The 22683-nt window shown below is 39.9% G+C and overlaps 1 protein-coding gene across 2 annotated transcripts in view; it reads right to left on the bottom strand.

Annotated features, from left to right (window-relative positions):
- Positions 1 to 22683, bottom strand: part of ACER3 (alkaline ceramidase 3) — a 208853-nt gene extending 186170 nt beyond the window's left edge. Inside the window, exon 1 of one of the 2 annotated variants that reach the window (XM_001377978.4) lies at positions 22551 to 22683. In XM_001377978.4, the coding sequence (XP_001378015.1) occupies positions 22551 to 22656 (106 nt within the window). In that variant the 5' untranslated portion in view covers positions 22657 to 22683. Of the gene's footprint in view, positions 1 to 2862; positions 2947 to 22550 lie in introns of those variants that run through there. The other variant, XM_007490915.3, reaches the window with a different exon arrangement.

The following is a 22683-nucleotide window of genomic DNA, read 5'->3' on the forward strand; positions in this document are numbered from 1 at the left end:
CCTCAGCTGAGTAGTAAAAACCAACTCACTTTCTTAAGAAGCTAATTTCCTTTCAGTTTCATGATGTACCAGTAATGCGAATTCTGAAAACCAGGCTCTTCAACACTTAAACTTTGAAAAGAAGGATGGAAAAGTTCCAGAACTATCAACTGAGTATTTATTATGTTACGGTCTTCCAATGAGAACAAAACTGCCCAAGGCACAAATGCCTTTCTTCTCACCCAAATAACCAATAGTTCTATGGTATGTAATGATGGGGAGTAGAAAAAGATTTTGTCTCCCTCAAGTAATTCAGGGACTCCAGGAGGGAGTAGTGAGGGAAGCTATTTTCATCAAGCCTTTCTTTACTACCTTCAACCCTTATTTCTCCATCCAAGAAGTGTGAGTCCCCCCCCCCCATTACAAGTGCTTAGAACAAACAGCAAATTCTTTCTATAGTTTCTCTTAAATTAAAAATTCAGTCACTACTTGAGGTCTGAGAAATCATACTTGTGTCTTGTGAAGCTGTATTAATTTTGTATTTTACCTTCTGCAATATTTCTCACATCCATTCCCTTCATTTCTATTCTGCAACCACCCAATTTGTACATTTATCACCTCTTAATATATTACAATAGTTTGTTTAACCTACCTCCTCCTTCCTAGCTCTAGTTCCTACCCCTGATCTATCCCATATATGCTGACATAATCATCTTCTTAAAACATACACCTATCACATCCTTATACTCAAAATCCTTCATTGGATCCCCCCTTCCTTACTTCAAGGTCTAGGATAAGTTTCCATCAAGCCTTCCCTAGTTCTTCCTGGTGAGAAATGACTTTCATCTTAAAATCTCTCATGTCAGTCTGTTTGTATCTCCTTGTAATGATTATACTTGTATTATGTCAACAATTATACATATAATAATTAAGTAGGAAGATACCACAGGCCTCTAATATGTCAATTAACTACTTAATCTTCAGTATTCTCACTTGTATGATGGAGATAATAATACTTATACTGATAAAATCACAAGGTTGTAAGAGGTGGTTTGTAAACTTCACAGTACTGGAGAAATGTGAATTAATAATTGTCTCAACCCATTAAATCTCTAGCTCAATCTCTCCCTTCCCTTTTCCCTTTCATTTACCCCCCACCCTTTCACTCTCAAATACAGAACTAAAGTTAAGAGTGAAAACACATATGTAATTCAAGTGTGAAAATAACTTCTAGTTGGGGGCAGCTGGGTAGCTCAGTGCATTGAGAGCCAGACCTAGAGATGGGAGGTCCTAGGTTCAAATCTGGCCTCAGACACTTCCCAGCTGTGTGACCCTGGACAAGTCACTTGACCCCCATTGCCTAGCCCTTACTACTCTTCTGCCTTGGAGCCAATACACAGTATTGACTCCAACACGGAAGGTAAGAGTTTAAAAAAAAATAATTTCTAGTTATCATGCTGTTACAAAGAAAAAACTTTTAACTTTTGACTCCAGAGCCTGGAAAAACTTTGAGCTGAAATACTGTTGGGAAACCTCATTATTGAAATTTCTACACCACTCAAATCAAATTATTCCTCATTTCCTAGTAAAGGACAAAAATGGCAAGATCTTATTATCCTGCAAAGATTTGGAATATGAAAGACATTATTCTAAAATACTAAATGGCACATCCTCAAAAATAGTTAAATGCTGGTCTGAGACTAGTAACTGATCTTTGTAACCCTAGAGTCAAAAGCATCAGACTAAGAACTAAAAACATCTTAGTGTTCTTTCCAAACTCTGTCTCTAAACAGGTTTTTTTTTTTAAATTTCAGACTCTTAAAATGTTAGTGATATGGGGGACCTTAAGCATTTTTTAGTACAATTCTCTCATTTTGCAGATGAAGAAACTCACCCAAGAGATGAAATGAATTGCACTGGAGTCCTGTGCAAGACTCTACCAGAGCTAACTTTTCCACTGACCAACCTTGTGATTTTGAGCAAACCACTTACTTACTCTGAGACTCAGATTCTTCATGTGTAAAATAGAGATAATCATTATAATACTACACCTTTCAAGGTTGTGAAGAAAATGTTTTGTAATTCTTTTTTGATTACCATTTATTTTTTACATGTAATTTATAATATGTAACATATATAACATAATATGTAACATAACAATACACATAATTAGTTATAAATATGTAATCAATTATAATAAATATATTTATTCAAGAGAAACAAATTCTCAAAAATCTATGTCTCCTTTTTATTTCCTCCCTCTCACTCTTCTTACCCACTCCCCTCCTCAAGAAGGCAGGTAATATGATATAGATTTATACATAGATGATCACACAATACATATTTTCCCGTATTATTATGTTGTGAAATATGACACATACTGCTTATGCTAGAGAAAAATTCATGGAGGAAATAAACTGAAGAATGGTATATTTTATTTAATCTGCATTTGGACTCCATCTGTTCCTTCTCTGGTGATGGATGTCTTTTTTAATTATAAGTCCTCTGGAGATGTCCTGTTGTGATTCCTAAAAAGCTATGTAAATATAATCATAGAATCATAGATTTGTTGCTGGAACAGATTATATAAACCATCTGGTACTACTCAATTTAGGACAAACAAACTGAGGACCTCAGAGGTTAAGTGATTTGCCCTAGTTTGCAGACATAGTAAGGTAAAATAGGATTCAAATCCAGGCCTTCTGACTCCAAATCTGGAACTTTCCCCAGTACTACATTGTAAGTCTCCATTACCATTACTTCTGGACATTTCAGACTGGATAGGTGCCTCATAGATAGCTTACCCCAACAAGCACCTCCAGCCATGCTCCCTCCATACTTTTCTATTTTCTGTCTAGTCACCCAGGTTCACCTCTGCCCTACCTTTCACTCCTCGGTCTCCTTCATCCCACATATCCAAGCAGTTGTCAAATATGATCATAGACTGATATCAGTATTTAGCAACATCTGTGTGAAAAGACATTTTCAAAGATAAAAAAATGTAAAATTCTATTCTACATTGATGATACTATGAGCCCAGTCAAGTGAAATGCTATCTCAAAAAAGAAGTCCATTCTTTTCATTAGTAGATCTGTACTATAAAATTGTACTCAGTTGTTATTAATATATTTTGAATTTTGTCAATAAAATGGGTGGGAATTTGTCTTCTCTTCTAAGTATCTACATAACATCCTTGTTGTTGCCTCGTCTCTCCAGGCCTAAAACGTTCCCTATCTAGCCCATTACAGATAAAGTTTGCTGACCCCTGAACTAGATAAGCTGATTCCCATGCACAGGGACAGAGCTGCTCATCATCAATTCCTTATCAGGGCCGTTGGTCCTAGCTGCTTGGCAGACAGCGAATCTTCAGGCTACTGTGAACCTATCCTGTGGAGAGTAAGAGAGACAAAGTCCAAACAGCAAGGAAGGCAAAACAGACACAGCAAAGTGATTAGAAAGATGGAAATAACTGACTGCAAAGGAGAGACAAGAATGAAAGATCCAAAGATGAAACACGCAGATGCATTTCTTAATAACAAAGTGGGAAATCAGTTGGTGGATGGTCTAAGAGAATAGTAGTAGTAATAAGTTACATTTCTATAGTACTTTAGGGCTTATTAGATACAATAATCCTATTTGGTGAAAATATCATTTTAAGCCCATTTTACAGATAAGGAAGTTGAGGCTAAAAGAGATTTTATGATTTGCTCATTGTCACATAACTAGTAACTGTGAAGATTTGAAATGAGGTCCTTAATCCTTTCTACTCTAATATTGCCTTATTCTACTAATTTTCAAAGTAATTTATATTGATTAGTTCTCATATGATCTTAACAGCTCTAGAAAGCAGGAAAGGCAGGTATCATTACTTCCATTTTAAAGATGACAAACTTAAGCCTAAAAGATGTAGGGAACTTGGCCCAAATCACAATCCTATTCATTGGAATCCAAGGAATGATGTTTTAAATTGACCACAGGATCTTCAGAGGGATCCATACCCTGCCCTCAGATAATATATATAATATAGCCTGAAAGTCCAAGTTTGAACCTTGAAAATGATACATGGGAAATACATCTTTACCCTATAAAACAGAGGTTGGGAACCATGAAGTGGACAAGATTGATGGAGTAGAGAGAGGAGAAAAAAACCTCTAGAGGGTCAATAAGAAGGATACATAATGCTTTTTCTTTTTAAAGGTCTATTGGGGGCAGCTGGGTAGCTCAGTGGATTGAGAGCAAGGCCTAGAGATGGGAGGTCCTGGGTTCAAATGTAGCCTCAGACACTTCCTAGCTGTGTGACCCTGGACAAGTCACTTGACCCCCATTGCCTAGGCCTTACCCCTCTTCTGCCTTGGAACCAATACACAGTATTGATTCCAAGACGAAAGGTAAGGGTTTTATTTCTGAAATTTCTTTAGTCCTTATTCTGAAAAAAAAACCAATGTAAGAAAAATTGATTATTTAATGAATACAAAAGAGAGGGAAGCATCCTCAAACAGAAAATTTAAGTCATACTTTGTGCCAAATGAAAATAACTAATAAAATCAGAATGCAATGTGTAGTAGAGAAACATTAGCTAGTGAATAGGTCTACATGGATATAGTCAGGAGCATTAAGGTAAATTCAGCTTCAAACTCAGCACGCTGAGACATGGGGTTATAACTTGTGACCAGAAAATGACAATGGAAGGGCTACATTTTTTTTACATTATGCAAAAGAGAGATTAGACAGGCCTATAAAATAGCATCAACAAAATTTATCAATAAAACATTCCTCCCGTAAGGAAACCTACCAAAGTAGGGGAAAGAAGTGTGTGTGTGTGTGTGTGGGGGGGGGGGAACAAAAGAAAACTTTTAAATGAGAATGTCAAAATTAGAGAAAAACACCAGGATAATGAGAAATTGCCAAACATTCCTCAGAGTTTCTGATAGCTAAGTGAGTAAAGCTGAGAATAATTATATATATAAACTGCATATTTGGAAAGTAAATTTCAAAGCAGTCAAAGAAATGGTAGGAGGATTCGTGATTGTTCAAGCAAAGCTGATTCAAGAGGGATGGCATGGTCTCAATAGAATTCTGAAAACAAAAAAATTAAAAAGGGGAGAGTTGTATGAAAAAAACTCAACATGGTTGTACAAGAAACTCCTTAACCAAGTAAGAATTTTTAAAAAAGACTAAAGGAACTACAGAGAATACAGATACAATAGCCAGAAACTGAGAGAGAAAAGAAATTGAAGAGGGCAGTTTAGAGACAGCAATAGCTCAGACCTCCACAAGTCCTTCCTTACCAATCAAAAACATAATGCTTCAAGGGAACTGAAAACCAAATCTAACAATAGGACAGAGCTAGGGAAAACCAAATCTAACAATAGGACCGAGCTAGGGAACCCTCCTCCTGGACCTAACTTAAAAAGTATGCCCCCCAAAAGCCTGAATTCCAGAACAGTTGGGTTTAAGAGGAAGGAAGAAGGAAGGTCCCAGCACCTCTCCTCTATCCACAGTGCTGAGCCTCCAGGGGTGGCTGGAATCTTTGAGTGGGCAAGGGCACTAGTCCGGAGGGAGTACCTTGCTGGCAAAGCTGTTCCAGGTTCAGGGCATAGAACACAGATGGCATAGAGGTAGCTGGAGGAAAAGTACAGAGCAGTCAGCCTAGTCCCAGTCAAGATGCTCCATCTTGCTCCCCCCCACCCCAGGAGGTTTTGGCCTCAGGGCACATCCAGCTTTGCAGATCAACTCTGCCCTGGCTGAATCTCATCAAAAGGGCAGATAAGAAGCCTTCAGAGGGCAGGGAAGCTCAAGCTCCAAAACCCCTCCCTGAACAGACTGATCTGAGAGTCTTGCTGACCAAGCTCCAAGGGCAAAAGCTGCAATAAACTACAGGCAACAACCTTGACAACAGAGGGGGAAGCCCAACTCCTTTTCAGCTTCTGCTGTCAGCTGGGAAAGCTCTGACTAACCTGATCAATTAGCAGAACAGATAAGAAGCCCCTTCAGGACAGGATAGCCCAAACCCACAGATCCAGCACATAATGAGAGGAGCAAGACTATAGGCAACTACAAAGGGAAAAGAAGGGGAAAATATGAGTAAACAACAGAAAAAGAAAAAAGAAATTACAATCAACAGCTTCTATCCAGGCAATGAACAAAGAGCAAATGAAAACAGAGGAGGATCAAGGAACACCAAGCAAAAACACAGAAACTCCAGTGAATTGGACACAGGCTTTAGAAGAACTCAAAATACAATTAAAAAAAAAACATTAAGAGAGGCTGAAGACAACTGGGAAAAGAACTTAAAAAGCAAAATAAATCATCTGAAAACAGAAAATAGTGTCTTGAAAGCTGAAATTAATCAGCTTGAAAATGAAGCAAAGGAGATAAAAGATGAGGCAAAGAAGATGAAAGATGACCTTCAAAGAAAATCAGACCAGAAGAAGGATGACCAAAAAGCCAGGGATGAAATTCAGTCTTTAAAAACTAGAATACAACAACTAGAAACAAATGACTCCACAAGGCGGCAGGAAACTATAAAACAAAATCAAAAGAATGAAAAAACTGAGGAAAAATGAAACACCTCATCCACAAAATGGAAGATCTAGAAAAGAAGTCAAGGAGAGACAACTTAAGAATCATTGGTCTACCAGAAGACCGTGACAAAAGAAAAAGCCTGGACAGCATTCTACAAGAAATTATCCAAGAAAACTGCCGTAACATTCTTGAACAAGAGGGAAAAGCAGAGACTGAAAGAATCCACAGATCACTTCCTGTACTTAATCCTCAATTGACAACACCCAGGAAGGTTATAGCCAAATTCAAGAACTATCAGACAAAGGAAAAAATATTACAAACTGCTAAGATGAAGTCATTCAGATACCATGAAACCACAGTTAGGATAATACAGAATCTGTCTACATCTACACTGAAGGACCAAAAGGCACGAAATATGATATTCCAGAAAGCAAGGGAACTAGGTCTACAATCAAGAATCAATTACCCAGCAAAACTGACTATATTCTTGCAGGGGAAAGTGTGGTCATTTAACAAAATAGAAGACTTCCAAACATTCATAAATAAAATTTGATGACCAAACACAGAACTCAAGAGAATCACCAAAAGGTAATTAAGAAAGGGGAAAAAAAAAACCAAAACACACCAACCTTTTTTTAAGGGACCTAATAAGTTAAAATGATTTGTATCCCTACAAGAAAAAAGGATAAAAGAAATAAACCAAATTGACAGTATCCAAGATGAAAAAGGAGACCTCACCTCTAATGAAGAGGAAATTAAGGCAATCATTAAAAACTATCATGCCCAATTATATGGCAATAAATATGGCAACCTAGGTGATATGGATGAATATTTACAAAAATATAAATTGCCTAGATTAACAGAAGAAGAAATAGAATACCTAAATAACCCAATATCAGAAAAAGAAATTGAACAAGCCATCAAAGAACTCCCTAAGAAAAAATCCCCAGGACCAGATGGATTGACAAGTGAATTCTATTAAACATTCAAAGAACAACTAATCCCAATATTATACAAACTATTTGACATAATAAGCAAAGAGGGAGTTCTACCAAATACATTTTATGACATAAATATTATATTGATTCCAAAGCCAGGCAGGTCAAAAACAGAGAAAGAAAACTATAGCCCAATCTCCTTAATGAACATAGATGCAAAAATCGTAAATACAATACTAGCAAAAAGACTCCAAAAAGTGATCACGAGGGTTATTCATTATGACCAGGTAGGATTTATACCAGGAATGCAAGGATGGTTCAATATTAGGAAAACCATCCACATAATTGACCATATCAAGCACATGATTATCTTAATAGATGTAGAAAAATCCTTTGACAAAATACAATACTCATTCCTATTGAAAACACTAGAAAGTATAGGAATAGAAGGGACTTTCCTAAGAATAACAAACAGTATATATATATATATATATATATATATATATATATATATATATATATATATATATATATATATATATATATAAAACCATCAGCAAGTATCATCTGCAATGGAGATAAATTAGAAGCATTCCCAATAAGATCAGGAGTGAAGCAAGGATGCCCATTATCACCTCTATTATTTAACATTGTACTAGAAACACTAGCAGTAGCAATTAGAGAAGAAAATGAAATTGAAGGTATTAGAGTAGGCAATGAGAAGACCAAGCTATCATTACTCTTTGCAGATATTATGGTCTACTTAAAGAATCCTAGAGAATCAACTAAAAAGCTAGTAGAAATAATCAACAACTTTAGCAAAGTTGCAGGATACAAAATAAACCCACATAAGTCATCAGCATTTCTATGTATCTCCAACACGTCTCAGCAGCAAGAATTAGAAAGAGAAATTCTATTTAAAAGCACCCTAGACAATATAAAATATTTCAGATTCTATCTGCCAAGACAAACACAGGAACTATATGAGCACAACTACAAAACACTTTCCACACAATTAAAACTAGTTCTAAATAATTGGAAAAACATTAATTGCACATGGGCAGGACGAGCTAACATAATAAAAATGACAGTCCTACCCAAACTTATTTACTTATTTAGTGCCATATCCATTGAACTTCCAAAAAACTTTTTCACTGAATTAGAAAAAACCATAACTAAGTTCATTTAGAAGAACAAAAGATCAAAGATATCAAGGGAAATAACGAAAAAAAAAACATGAAGGAAGGTTGCCTAGCAGTACCAGATCTCAAACTATACTATAAAGCAGTGGTCATCAAGATAATATGGTACTAAGACAGAAAGGAGGATCAATGGAATAATTTGGGGTAAGTGACCTTAGCAAGACAGTCTATGATAAGCCCAAAGATCCCAGCTTTTGGGACAAAAATCCACTATCTGATAAAAACTGCATGGAAAATTGGAATACATTATGGGACAGATTGGATTTGGATCAAAACCTCACACCCTACACCAAAATAAACTCAGAATGGGTGAATGACTTGAATATAAAGAAGTAAATTATAAGTAAATTAGGTGAACACAGAATAGTATATGTGTCAGATCTTTGGGAAAGGAAAGATTTTAAGACAAAGCAAGAGTTAGAAATAATTACAAAACGTAAAATAAATAATTTTGATTATATTAAATTTAAAAGTTTGTACAAACAAAACCAATGCAACCAAAATTAGAAGGGAAGCAACAAATTGGGGAACAATCTTCATAACAAAAACCTCTGACAAAGGTCTGATTACTCAAATTTATAAAGAGCTAAATTAACTGTACAAAAAAATCAAGCCATTCTCCAATTGATAAATGGGCAAGGGACATGAATAGGGAATTTTCAGTTAAAGAAATCAGAACTATTAATAAGCAAATGAAAAGGTGTTGTAAACCTCTTATAATCAGAGAGATGCAAATCAAAACTACTCTGAGGCATCACATCATACCTAGCAAATTGGCTAACATGACAGCAATGAATGCTGGAAGGGATGTGGCAAAGTTGGGACATTAATGCATTGCCGGTAGAGTTGTGAATTGATCCAAACAATCTGGAGGGCAATTTGGAACTATGCCCAAAGGGTGCTAAAAGACTGTCTGCCCTTTGATCCAGTCATAGCACTTCTGGGTTTGTACCTCAAAGAGATAATAAGGAAAAAGACATGTACAATAATATTCATAGCTGTGTTCTTTGTGGTGGCCAAAAATTGGAAAATGAGGGATGCCCTCCAATTGGGGAATTGCTGAACAAATTGTGGTATATGTTGGTGATGGAATACTACTGTGCTCAAAGGAATAATGAACTGGAGGAATTCCATGTGAACTGGAACGACCTCCAGGAATTGATGCAGAGCGAAAGGAGCAGAACCAGGATAACATTATACACAGAGACTGATACATTGTGGTACAATCAAATGTAATGGACTTCTCCATTAGTGGCAATGCAGTGATCTTGAACAACCTGGAGGTATTTATAAGAAAGAACACTATCCACATTCAGAGGAAAAACTGTGGGAGTAGAAACATAGAAGAAAAATAACTACTTGATCAGATGGGTCCATGGGGATATGATTGGGGATGTAGACTCCAAATGATCATCCTAATGCAAACACCAACAACATAGAAATAGGTTTTGATCAAGGACACATGTAAAACCCAGTGGAATTGCACATCAGCTCCAGGAAGGGGTGGGGTGGAGGAGGGGAGAGAAGGAATATGATTCTTGTAACCAAGGAAGAATATTCTAAATTGACTAATTAAATAAAATTTTTAAAAAAGAAAAGAAATTAATGTCAAGGTGTAAAGAATGGATTAAGTTTGGTCATAGATGCAAATGATTGCAAAAGAGTAAGGACAAAGGTGAAGATTTGAAATGATGTTTCCTAATCCTTTCTAGTGACTGTTCCATACACTATGTCCCTTTATCATTTATAAAGGGCTCTTATATTGATTATCTCTCATGTGACCTTAACAATATTAGAAGTAGAAAAGGCAAGGTTGGGGCAGGTACGTGGCCTAGTGGATAAAGCACCAGACCTGGAGAAAGAAGGTCCTAGCTGTGTGACCTTGGGCAAGTCATTTATCCCCAACTGCCTAACTTTTACCACTCTTCTGCCTTGGAACTAATGTTCAGCATTGATTCTAAGACAGAAGGTAAAGGTTTAAAAAAAGAAAAAGAAAAGGCATGTATTATTATTTCTATCAAAAAAGCTTTAAGAAAAAGGAGATAGTCCTACGTGTACAAAAATATTTATAGCAGTTATTCTTTTGGAGTACAAGGTAGAAATTGAGGGGATGCCAATTAATTGAGGAATGGCCAAACAATTTGTGGTGTATGACTGTGATGGAATTGTACTTTGCTATAAAAAAAAACCAAGAGGGATGCGTTCAGAAACACCTGAGAAAAATTATATTAATTGATGCAAAGTGAACAGAGCAGAACCAGAGAACACTCTACATAGTAACAGCAATATGGTGATGATAATCAACCATGAAGTACTTAGTTACTCTGATCAATACAACGATTCAAGACAATTCCCAAGGATTCATGATGAAAAGTGTTACCCACCTTCAGAGAGAAAAGTGATAAAATTATATGGAAGCATTATTTTTTCATTTTATTTTTCATATTTATTTCTTGTATCTTTTTTTGTGGAACACATTCAATGTTTTGCATGATTTCACATATAAAATAATACTTGTCTTCTCAATGGAAGGAGGGTATAGTTGAAAGGAGAGAATTAGAACTCAAAAGTAAAAAAAATAATGTTAAAAATAAACAAATTTTAAAAAAATCTTTGAAGCAAGAGAAAAATCTAAAAAGCAGATGACTATTGCTTGAGGTAGACAGGATGCTGAGAGTAGTTAATAGTAGATGACAAAGAGAAAACATAACTACTAAACTTTGATTTGGCTTCTGTTTTGTTTTAAGAATAATAATAAAAAGACCTGAATCCAAATCTGACTTCAGATACTTCCTAGCTGTGTGCTGACCTTGGGCAAATCACTTTATCTCTCTCTACCTCAGTTTCCTTATCTGTAAAATGGAAAAAATAACATCTATCTCCCAGGGTTGTTTGTGAGGATCAAATGTGATGATATTTATAAAGTGCTTAGCATAGTACTACTTGGCACAAATAGGCACTATATAAGTGTTAGCTATTATTACCTTAGTAATAATAATAGTAATAATAGCTAACATTTCTTTTAGTTATTTATAATAATAATCATAATGACTAACATTTATATAGATATAGAGGATAAGAGTGCCAGACACTGTGCTAAATGATTTACAAATATTATCTCATTTGATCCTCACAATAACTCTGGAAAGTAGGTGCTATTATTATTCCCATTTTATGGATGAGGAAACTAAGGCAGAGTAAAATTTAAATAACTTGCCCAGAGTCATAACAAGTGTCTTGAGGTCACTTTTGAAAATAGGTTTTCTTGATTCCAGGTCTTCTTTCCTGATTTCAAGCCCTTCTTGACTTGGCTCCAATCTGATTTTCCATGCTTATTATCCATGACTGTCTTCCACAATCATGAACTCTATATAGTTCAGCCAAATTGGCCTTCCTTGTTGTCTTTGTACCCTACATAAACACCTACTCTCATGCCTAGAGCATAATAGATATTTAATAAAGATGTGTGGATCTACTACCACTCACACCACTTTGTACAAATACTTTAATTTGCATTCTACTTATCTGGGAGCATCTTTTTCTCAGTAGGTTATTCACCTTTTAGTTCCTTCATACTACAGCACAGTGTTATTGCACATAAACATTGGTTGAAAAAAGTAAGTGTATATAACTATATCAAATTTCCCAGCCTCAGAAGTCATTTAGTCCATTCCCAACCTGAACAAGAAGCCTCAGCCCTTTACTCAATCATCTGGTTCCCAACTGAAGTTCTTTAACGATGAAGAACTCATTACAGGATGCAACAGTACATTTTATATTTGAAGGACCCAGGAGGTTACAAGTTCTTCCTTATGTCAAATTGATATCTGCCTCCATTTCTACTAATTTTTCTTTAATCTACCCTCTGTGAGCTAGGAGAATAAATACAATCCCCTTTCCATATGAAAGATCTTCAAATATTTGACAGCTGTGTTCATGCTTGTCCCCATATATCATTTCCTCAACTTAATAGCCCTGGTTCTTTACATGGCATGGTGTCCAGTGTTTTAGCATCCTAGGAACTCTCCTTACCCTTGGCTTAAAAAAGTTCTCCCTCTTTCAAGTTTCAGAGGACCTTATCTGGATCCCTCCTTGACCTCCTCTCTATCTCAGATTGTAGTTTTTTATCAGTCCATTTGTACTCCCCAAGCCAAGTAGCAAAGTGGATATGGTGCTGGGTTTGGAGTCAGGAAAACTCATGTTCTCGAGTTCAAATCCAGCCTCAGACACCTATTAACTGTTTGACCTTGGGGAAGTCTGTTTGCCTCAGTTCTTCATCTGTCAAATGAGCTAGAGAAGGAAATATTTGCCAAGAAAATCCCAATTGGGTCAAGAAGAGTCAGACATGACTGAAAAGAATGAACAACAACATGGTAGGATAGAAGTTCTCTGAGGTCAAGGCTGTCAATTTTTAATCTTTGTATTTCCAGTGTTAGCCAAAGAACCTTGCACTTTGGAGACATTTAATAAAGTTTGTAAGATTTAAATCTGGTATGGTCCAGTTTTGTTAAAATCTTCCTTGAAATGTGGTATCTAATTAAGAAATGGATAAAGATAGGAAGAAAGGATCCCAAATGTTAGAGGTCATAGGCTTGGGAACTTGTTTTGGCAGGAAATCCAATTTTCCTGCCACCATCAGGAAATGCCCCCAATGCAGGCAAAAAAGTATGTCAAGGGGGAACTTCTGACACTTTTGACACTCCATGTCTCAGTACTGCTTCACTGGCTTATGTAGTTTTACACAACTGCTCCATTCTCTTCCTTTAAGGAAAAAAGATTCCCTGCTCCTCCCCAAACTCTCCAGGTGCTGCTGTCTTTTCCCCTTAACAGAGAGGCAGTGGATAAAGTTGTCAGGGAGGAACCCCAGGTGGAAAGAAATAGTGTTATTATTTGGGAGCATGTTGTTATACTTTGAGTAAACTTTTTTTTAACACTTTATGGCTTCACATGAGCCAACACAACGGAATTTCTTATTTTTCAGTCTGTCTGCTTTGTCCCAAAGCACCTACCTAGTACTTTGTGCACAGTGAGTACTTTTTTTTAAAGTTCTAGTTCTCCAAAGGCCCATTATTTCCTTAGTCAAAATAACTCTAAGTTTGCCCCTCTCCCCCCCATTTGCTACAAGTTCATGATTCACACCAGTTAAATATCTTGGAAAGAGATCAGGGCCAGTGCTCAAATGCAAAGAGACCACAAAACAAAGTGAGCCTTCACTAAAGTGAGCTTTAAGCTCCAGCGAATCTGCATAAGCCCTCCATGTACAGATGTGGCTTCTAGAAGTGTGAAGTTTACAAAAGGAATCCCAAGTACTTTGTCCTGCTCAGGCCTGTTTAGATTATTGTATTCAACTCTGGAAACAATATTTAAGGTAAAGAGCTCACAGAATGACACAATCTGCCCCCCAACAGCTTCAGAGGGGCTTTGGAAGCAATCTGGTGCAATACTTCATTGTACAGATAAGGAGACAAAGGCCCAGAACTTTAGAGTGGGAGAGCTCGAATGGCAACCCACATCCTCAGAAGTTCTATCCAGTGTCTCAGGACAGACTACTGGTTCCTGGTGTATACAAGGATCAGCTGAAAATGGGACTGCTCTTGGGAGCAGGGGGGAGAAGAGAAAGAGGGTGCTATTTCAAAAATTGAAGTCCCAATAAAGAAATTAGAACTGTTCCCTGTGGCCCCAGAGGGCAGAACTAGGAGCAATGGGTATAAATTAAGGGCAAATTTTGGCTTCCTGACAATTCTTGAGCTGTATGCCTCAAGGCTTTTGTTTCCTGGAGGTCTGTGAGCAATGGCTAGATGACCACTTCTGAGAGGTAGTATTACAGACAGCAATCTCACAATGTAATAATTGTAAGGAACATCAGGTCAGAGTCCAACATATACTATGTTAGAGCCAAAATTCCTCAACACCACCACCACCTCTTACAACTTCCTGTGGTCATCCAGCTTCCTATGCAAAGATTTCAAATGATAAAGAACCTACAATTTTCCTAGCTAAACCATTTCACTTTTAGCTTTTACAATGAAAACTAATAATACTTAATGGTTCACAAATCACCTTTACACACATTACCTTTTGATCCTCAAAAAGCTTGAGGTAAATAGTATGGGCATTATTATTCCCATTTCACAGATGAAGAAAAAGGTTCAGAGAGGCTGAATTACTTGCCTATAATCTAATAGTATATGGAGTGAGTTTGAACATAGGAGCTTCCCGATTTCAAATCCAGTGTTCTTTTACATTAAATTGAAATGGGCCTCCTTATAGCAGCACTGCTTCTAGTTCTGGCCTCTGAGGCAAAGCAGGGTAAGTCACAGCAGCACAGCCTAAACCCTCTTCCATAGAATAGAATGTAAACTCCTTGAGAGTGGAGCCTGTCACCTAGTGGGCACTTAAATATATGCTGACTGACTGATGATCCTTCAAGTACTTGAAGACAGCTATCCCATTCCCCTTTAGTCTTCTCTTTTCAAGGTCCAGTTCCTACAATCAATTCCCCACCCCATAACCAATTCTTCTATGGCAAAGTTTTGGGTTCCCCCTTTTACCACACTGTTCATCCTCCTCAAAACAAGTTACAGGCAACCTCCACACCTGAATGACTCCTCCTGTTGACACTATCTCTATGAATACTGCCCAAGAATGCATTTTAGAATTCACTTCCCGCCAAAGGGACTAAAATATCCACATCCTTTGACCCAGAGATACAATTACTCAAAAGAGGTCAAATACTGAAGGAAAAGTCCTGTATAAACCAAATATTTATAGCAGCATTCCCTGTGATAGCAAAGAACTAGAAAACAAAATAGACGACTATAGTTTGGGAAATGACTAAACAAACTGTAGGACATGGGTGTGATGTAATATTACTGGGCTCTAAGACGCAACCAACATAAAGAATTCAAAGAAACACAGAAAGATGGATGCAAAGTGAAGTAGGCAGAGTCATGGAAAACAATATTTACAAAGGCAACAACATATATAGAAAGAATCATGAAACAAAACTGAATGCTATTTAGCTCTAATGGTCAGGAGAAGCAATAAGAAAACATTTGCCTCCTTTTATTTCACATATGAAATAAAAACAAAAAGCATTTATAAAACCAAAAAAGTGAATTGAGCAAAAGGCAACAATAAATAAGTAGGAGAGTAAGTAAATTCACTAATTAAATAAACTTAAGATTTCACGCTGGTGACTCACATGGAGCTGATAGCACATGAAAACCCCTGTATCTTTTTTCACTATAACTATATCGTCTTAACTATGTCTCCCCAATACTGAACTTGTGAGGTTAATTATTTGAACCCAACTAGAAAAGAAAGAAGGAAGTCTGAAAGAAAGGAGATTATCATTTATTTAAAGGCTATTAAGTGTATGGCCCTGTACTAAGCACTTTTTGCAAATATCATCTCACTTTGTCCTCACCATAACCCTGTGAAGTAGGTACTATTATCCTCATTTTGCAGATGAAGAAACTGAGGCCGACAGAAAGTAAGCGACTTGCCCAGGGTTACATACTTAGTAGTATCTGAGGCTAGATCGTACGGAGATCTTCTTCACCCAAGTCAAGAAATGTTTGGTTTGCACAGTAACTCCTGAGATCTTTCCACCTCTGTCATTTCTGAAGCAATTTTCATTCACACTGGAGTCACAGAACCTTTGCATCCCAAGAGCCTACCGCGAAGCAGCCTTTTCACTTCCGTTTGGTGCAATCCTCAGCCCTTCCAACCTACTCCAACTGAATTTGAGCACCGTGTTAGGACACTTCTGCTTTTTCTGAGGCTGTGGGATTTGGTAACTACTGGGAAGAGCTGTCAGAGCTGACTCGATCATTACAGTTTCACCCGCAAGGAGGAAATATCATCCTTATTTGGAAAGAATACTGGTTTTAGAATGAAAAGATCTGGGCTGGAGCTCTGGGGCTTCCATCAATAAGTACGCATTAAATACCTGCGACGTGCCAGACACTGTGCTACCTACACCCTGGGAGACACAAGCACAAAGAATGAAACATTCCCTGCGAGCCGATGAGACGGCCATGAGGGGACAGAGAGGCCTGCAGTCAGGAGGGTCGGGTCACACCTGACCTCAGACACCTCCTTGCTGGGTGACCTGGGGACGTCACTTGGCTCTTGCTGTTCTTCGGTCTCAGAACTGAAACAAAGACACGGACTTAAAAGACTTTTTTCAATCTGAGACTTCACAGCCGTGTGAGATGTTGGACAAATCCCCTCATTTCTTTAGTTGCAAAATGGCGCCTAGAGGCGCGTCACTCAAACATTGTGCTCTTTTGTTGTGCTTCAAAAATGTTTTGGAAAACGGCTGAGGCAAGTCATTTCCCTTCAATATCCTTATGTGTAAAGTGGGGATCATTCATACCATGACGTTATAAGGAAAGCTTTCATAAGCTACAACGCATTCTAGAAAAGGAGCTGCTGGCACGCTCTTACTCTCTTTCGGCCACTCCTGAGAGGCAACCCTTCTCGAGGGCAGGCATGGAGTGAGGGAAGCTAACAGCCTCTGCACTGGCAATGGTGAGCAGGGGCCGACTGAGCATCAGTGTGGGGAGGGTTTGGACGCAGTCATTAGGGAGATGGCAATGAGAGGATCAGTGAGTCGGCAGTACTTTCCCCCTCTATGTTGAAGGAACTATTATCTCAAGGAAGTCTCACTAAAAGGCATAGGAGGGGGTGGCTAGGTAGCCTGGTGGATAGAGAGTCAGGTCTGGAGTTGGGAAGTCCTGGGTTTAAGTGTGGCCTCAGAAACTTCCTAGCTGTGGGACCCTGGATAAGTCACTTGCCCCCACTGCCCAGCCCTTACCCCTCTTCTGTCTCAGAACTGATCCTAAGACAGAGGGTAAGGGTGTAAAAAAATCAAGTGATATAAGGTAAAATTTAAGTTGAAAGGCCATCTAGTCTTCGTTTTACAGAAGAGGAAACTACAAGGCCTGGAGAAGGGAAGTGATTTACCCAGTGTCACACGGGCAGCAAACGAGAGTGGCAGGATTTGGACTCGGTTTCCCTGACTCCTAAAGAAGAACCTGTCACTGCTTTTCATCTGAGGCCAGCACTCAAATCATCTTTAAGGAAGTAAAAAGCAAAAGAAGGATTAACTTGGCACACCAGAGTTTATGACTCATAGAGATCTGTGGGGAAAGTAGACACGGAATCTACCCACTCTACTCTCACCCATGGACTCCTCAAACCTCCTCTTAGAGAGCTTCATTCCTGCCCTGCCGAAATCTCCCTTGCCCCAGGGACACTTTTCTAAGTGGACAGAGGCGGGGGTTTGGGGTTATTCTATTTCTCAAGCCCATCTTTCCCTAGTCCTTCTCGATCTGAGTTTGAAATCCTTGTGGGGCACGAGGCAGGCCATACAAATATTATTCACTATTCTCCTTTATCATAGAGGATGATGATGGCCCAGAGAAGCAAAGGGAACATCCTGAGATAACATAGTTATTAGACAGTGGAAGAAGCAGAGTTCAAATCTCAGTAGGTCTTATGGCTCTAAGTTTGTTGTTCTAACCATTACCATTATGATGTATAATCTCTAAAGCATTTAACATTTTTTTTTAAAAAGCCTATCAATCCAAATTTCCTTTTTAGGGGGAAGAATTGGAAATATGACATTCTTATTTATCTAAAATACTGGCGGTCATTATACAATGTAATATGGTGTTCACAAAGGGCTGTGTAATACGTTATAAGACAGGCCTGGTAGGCCACCTTTTGGCGATGCTCCAGGGAAACCTGGAGGCCTGCATGGAAGGTTAGACTAGGCCAGCATTGGCAAAGGTTTTCAAGTTTGTGTGCCCAAACTGCAACTTCCAGCTGCCTGTGAGCACCCTGCCCCCCATTATTGCAGAGAGCAGAGGGAAGAAGTATTCATTTTGGGCCATTTGATAGAAGAGTGGGACATGAAAAAATGTCCTCAGGTGCTGGGAAAAGGGGGAACAGAGCACCTCCCCCACTGCCAGCTTGGCATGAATGCCAATACTTCACCAGTGCTGGACTAGGTAACCTCTGATGTTGCTTATAATTCTGAGTATCCAGGAATACTAAGCTTGTTTCACAATTTGCTTTTCCATTTATCCCAATTTCTACACCTTTCTAGTAATTCCAACATTGCAAACTTTCAATTCGCTTTGAGAATGCTAATATTTCAGATATGTAAAGCATTTACATAATCTTATAGAACTTAAAGAAGTGTTAGAACTAGAAGAGACCCTAAAGATCATCTAGTCCTACACCATCACTTTACAGAAGAATTAAACATCTTGTCTAGAAGCACTGCTAGCCAGAAGCAGCCCTGCAATTAGAATCCACCTCTCAAGCCCAAGTTCAGGTCTTTCCAGTACTCCAAGATATTCCCTTATTTTATACTTCCAACTGTCCTATGGGAGATCAACAATGTAAGTGATATTACTGTTATTTTAGGGAAAGAAACTGAAATTAGTTCAGAGAATGAGTGTGACTGGTCAAGGCTGGCCACAACCCAGGCTTTCTGACTCCGACGGTCTTCCCACCAAGCCATGCCAGCTTCCTAGGAGTCCTAACCTCAACTTCCTCTATATTAAACAGTTCCCCTAGAGTAGGTAGGCAAAATGCTTGTCAGCCCTTCACTTATCCTCTTATTGAAAACCCACTAGTTGCCTGCACAGCGTTTCCTTTTCTAATTATGCTGAGAAACAAGGCCATCTTCCATTTCTAAGAGCTATCTACCACAATAACATGAAACATCTGCCATCTATCTCCTTTGCTTCTAGCCTATGACTCTGAGGTCTTTGTTACTACAATTTATGATGGCTTCCTCTGACAAATACTGAATTCCCCAAGGTTATAGCTACAAAAACCAACGGAGATCCCTTTAGTTTTCTCCTCTGCTGTAGAAAGTCTGAGTACTCCAAAATTGCGCAAGCACAACTTTTAAAAACTCAAGTGATACTAATAGCTTGACCTTTTTAAAAAAACACATTAAACAAACAGCTTTCTGCATAAAAATAGGCCTTTAAAGCAAGAAGAGATTGATGACTAGAAGTTACAGAATGGCAGTTTTTTTTCTCCTTTGAATAGCTGGGGTCAGAGGCAAGAATGTTTGCCCAGAATGAAGCCCTATGCTCTTCTACTGGGAGCAGGTGCCTTGGGGAGAAGTAGGGCAGGAATAAGCTAGGAAGCACAGTTTTGTTCAGGGGCCCCAGAAGCACACAGTTGAGCCAAGCATGAAGAGCATCCTCAGTCAGGCAAAGGGATTCAGCCAAAGTATCTTCTCTTTTTTCTATTTAATAAAATTTTTTTAAACCAATTCCATGTAATTACAAATTTCCATGTATGTTTTCCAAAGTTAAATGATTCAAATTATCTCCCTCTCTCCTGGCAAAGAAGCACCTTGTCCCCTGACAGAAACTTGAAGGAAAGAGATAACCAAAGAAGACAGATTATGGAAGTAGTTCTGTTAGATTTTCCCTTAGCTTTCTTGGGTCTGACCAGACCCAGTCACACCTCAAGCCTTCTATCTTCCTTAAAGTAAGGTCTGACAGGGACAGAGACCTGAAGGGCTGGGTCCCTGGAAAGTGAGGAAAAGTGAGATCATATCCTCAGACAGCTGCTATGTTCTTAGGGGCTTATAGGTAAGAGCAGGTAGCAGAGTCAGGAATGTTTCCTGTCATCTTGGAGGCCTGAAATAATCAGAAAACTACAGTGATTGGGGGAGTAAGACAGCAGAATGAGTTAGTCTCTGGAATGACTCAGGACCTTGCCCGAGTGGGACGCTAAGATAATGGTGTTTGGGGCCAGCTAGGGGGACAGAGAGTCAGACTGAGAGATGGGAGGTTCTGAGTTCAAATTTGACCAGACACTTCCTAGCTGAGTGATCCTGGGCAAGTCACTTAACCCCCATTGCCTGGTCCTTACTGCTCTCCTGCCTTGGAATCAATTGATTCCATATAGGAGGTAAGAGTTAAAATTAAAAAAAAAGATAATGTAGTTTCTCAGGCAGAATTGGGAAGCTGTGGCATGAAGAAAATACCTGGAGCATATAGCAGAGCCAGGTGTGGATCTTGTCTTCAGTCAAGTTAAAGAACTAAGTCCTTAAGTACTCTTTGCCCTGACTAAAGGGCCTGATCAAAAGAGATAACTGAAGGGAGCAGAATGTATTGTGCCCTCAAAACTGAACAGTTGGAGAGAGGGGCTGAGAGATGGGGACAAGTTGTTAGTGGACAGATAGCAATGAGTATGTGTTGTGGGATGAAGAGAATTTTTCCCAGTGGCTTCAGAGCTGGGTACAAGCAGTACCTGAGGTAGTCATGTTAGGAGACAAATCTGCAGTCAGCTCATGCCAGAATTCTAGAATTACAGGGAGGTGCTGGAAAGAGGAGGCTGGAGGTGTGCAGGTTTTTATGGCCATGGGAAATTACCCCAAGTCAAGCAGTGGCACACACAACAGGGCTTGGGGAAGGCAAGGAAAGATCAGTGGTAAGTCTGACATGAACAGATAGTATGTGATGTTGAGAAAACAGAAAAAGAATAGGGTTTAAGGTTCATGGGGAAAAGGAGAAAAGAAAAAAATAATTCTTTCTAGGCCTTGAGGCCTGGTAGCAGGTAGAAAGCTAAGGGGGGGAAGGTGGCAAGATTGCCAGCACCTGGTACAAACAGGCAGACAGGCAGGGAGTTGATTTTTGTTCATCCTGGTGGGTGGAGATGGTGAACCTCTAGTCTCTCAAGGGTGCTCTTGCCCTGCCTCAACTCAACCGTCAGAATCTCAAGGTGTCTCCTAACCTCAAGTCTTTGGGGATCCCCTTTTTCTCAAAGCACAGGTAATACTCTCCTCTTCCCCCTATTATTCTTTCCCATGACCTCCCAGATCTCCCATATTTTTCCCCTGGCACCAGGGTCCCTAAGGGCTGGGGCAGGGGTAGTGGTAGCTCCATTCATTCTCTCCTTAACTCCTTCCTCTGCCACAGGGTGCCCCCCTCTCTGCCTTGCACTGGCCCAGGTAGCCTTCCCCAAAGTATTGCAAATCAGAAGATATACTCACTGCTCTCTTGAAAGGTCCTGGCATGCCCAACCACCAGCTGATAGGGGCTCCCCTGGGTGACAAGGCCCCCCTAATCCTCTCCTTTGAGAGAGAATCCTGTCTTGAGAAAGTAGGCCTGCACACTCCCCCCTGTCCCTGTTTTGAGGCTGAGGAGGGGTTGGGTCTGCCTTGGTAGAAGGAAGTGGGTCTCCACCCCCCCTGCCACTTGATCTTCACTCTCAGTCTTGCTGGGGGTAGGTCTCCACTCTCAATCCCTAAATTTCAGGTAAGTGGATTTCTGTACACTCCTCACCCCTGGCCTTGGGGGGGGGGGAGGGGGTAAGGAGGAGGAGGGGGAAGAAGAGGTGGACCTGTACACTACCCATTTTCTGCCTTAGAGGGGTCTCCACATTCCCCATTCCCAGATTTGGGGAAAGGTGGGTCTCCACACTCTCCATCCCCTGACCAGGGAAGAAGAGTCTCCACACTCCTATCTTCTTGGGGCAGGAGGGAGGAAAGGGAACAAAATCTTCATACTCCCCACCTCCCTGAATTGGGACAGGTGGGGGTCTATACACGACCTAAGGCGGAGAGGCATGGAGTAGGATCTCCACACTCCCATCCTCGGCAGCGGGGAGGGGGGGGGGGGTTCGGGTCTCCACTCTCCCCATCCCCCCTGCCCTAGGGCAGCTATGGGGGAGTCTCCGCGCTCCCCATGCCCCCTGGGGAGGGGTCTCCACACTCTCCACTCCCTTGTGTTGGGGAGATGGGGTCTCCATACTCCCCATTCGCCTGGGACAGGTGGCGGTCTCCCCCGGGCTCGAGCCCGTCCCGCACTGCCGGGGATTGGCGGTGTCCCCGCGCCCTCCCGCACCCGCGGCCACTCACAGAACTCGGCCACGTAGAAGGACACGGCGTAGTTCTCTTCGCACCAGTCCAGGGTGGACGTGGTGGGGCCCCAGTAGCCCACTCGGTCCGACCCCAGAGGGGCCATGGCGCCGCTGCCTCCCCGCTGAGCCGA

This window comes from Monodelphis domestica, chromosome 4 (genome assembly GCF_027887165.1).
Source record: "Monodelphis domestica isolate mMonDom1 chromosome 4, mMonDom1.pri, whole genome shotgun sequence".
NCBI classification, from domain to species: domain Eukaryota; kingdom Metazoa; phylum Chordata; class Mammalia; order Didelphimorphia; family Didelphidae; genus Monodelphis; species Monodelphis domestica.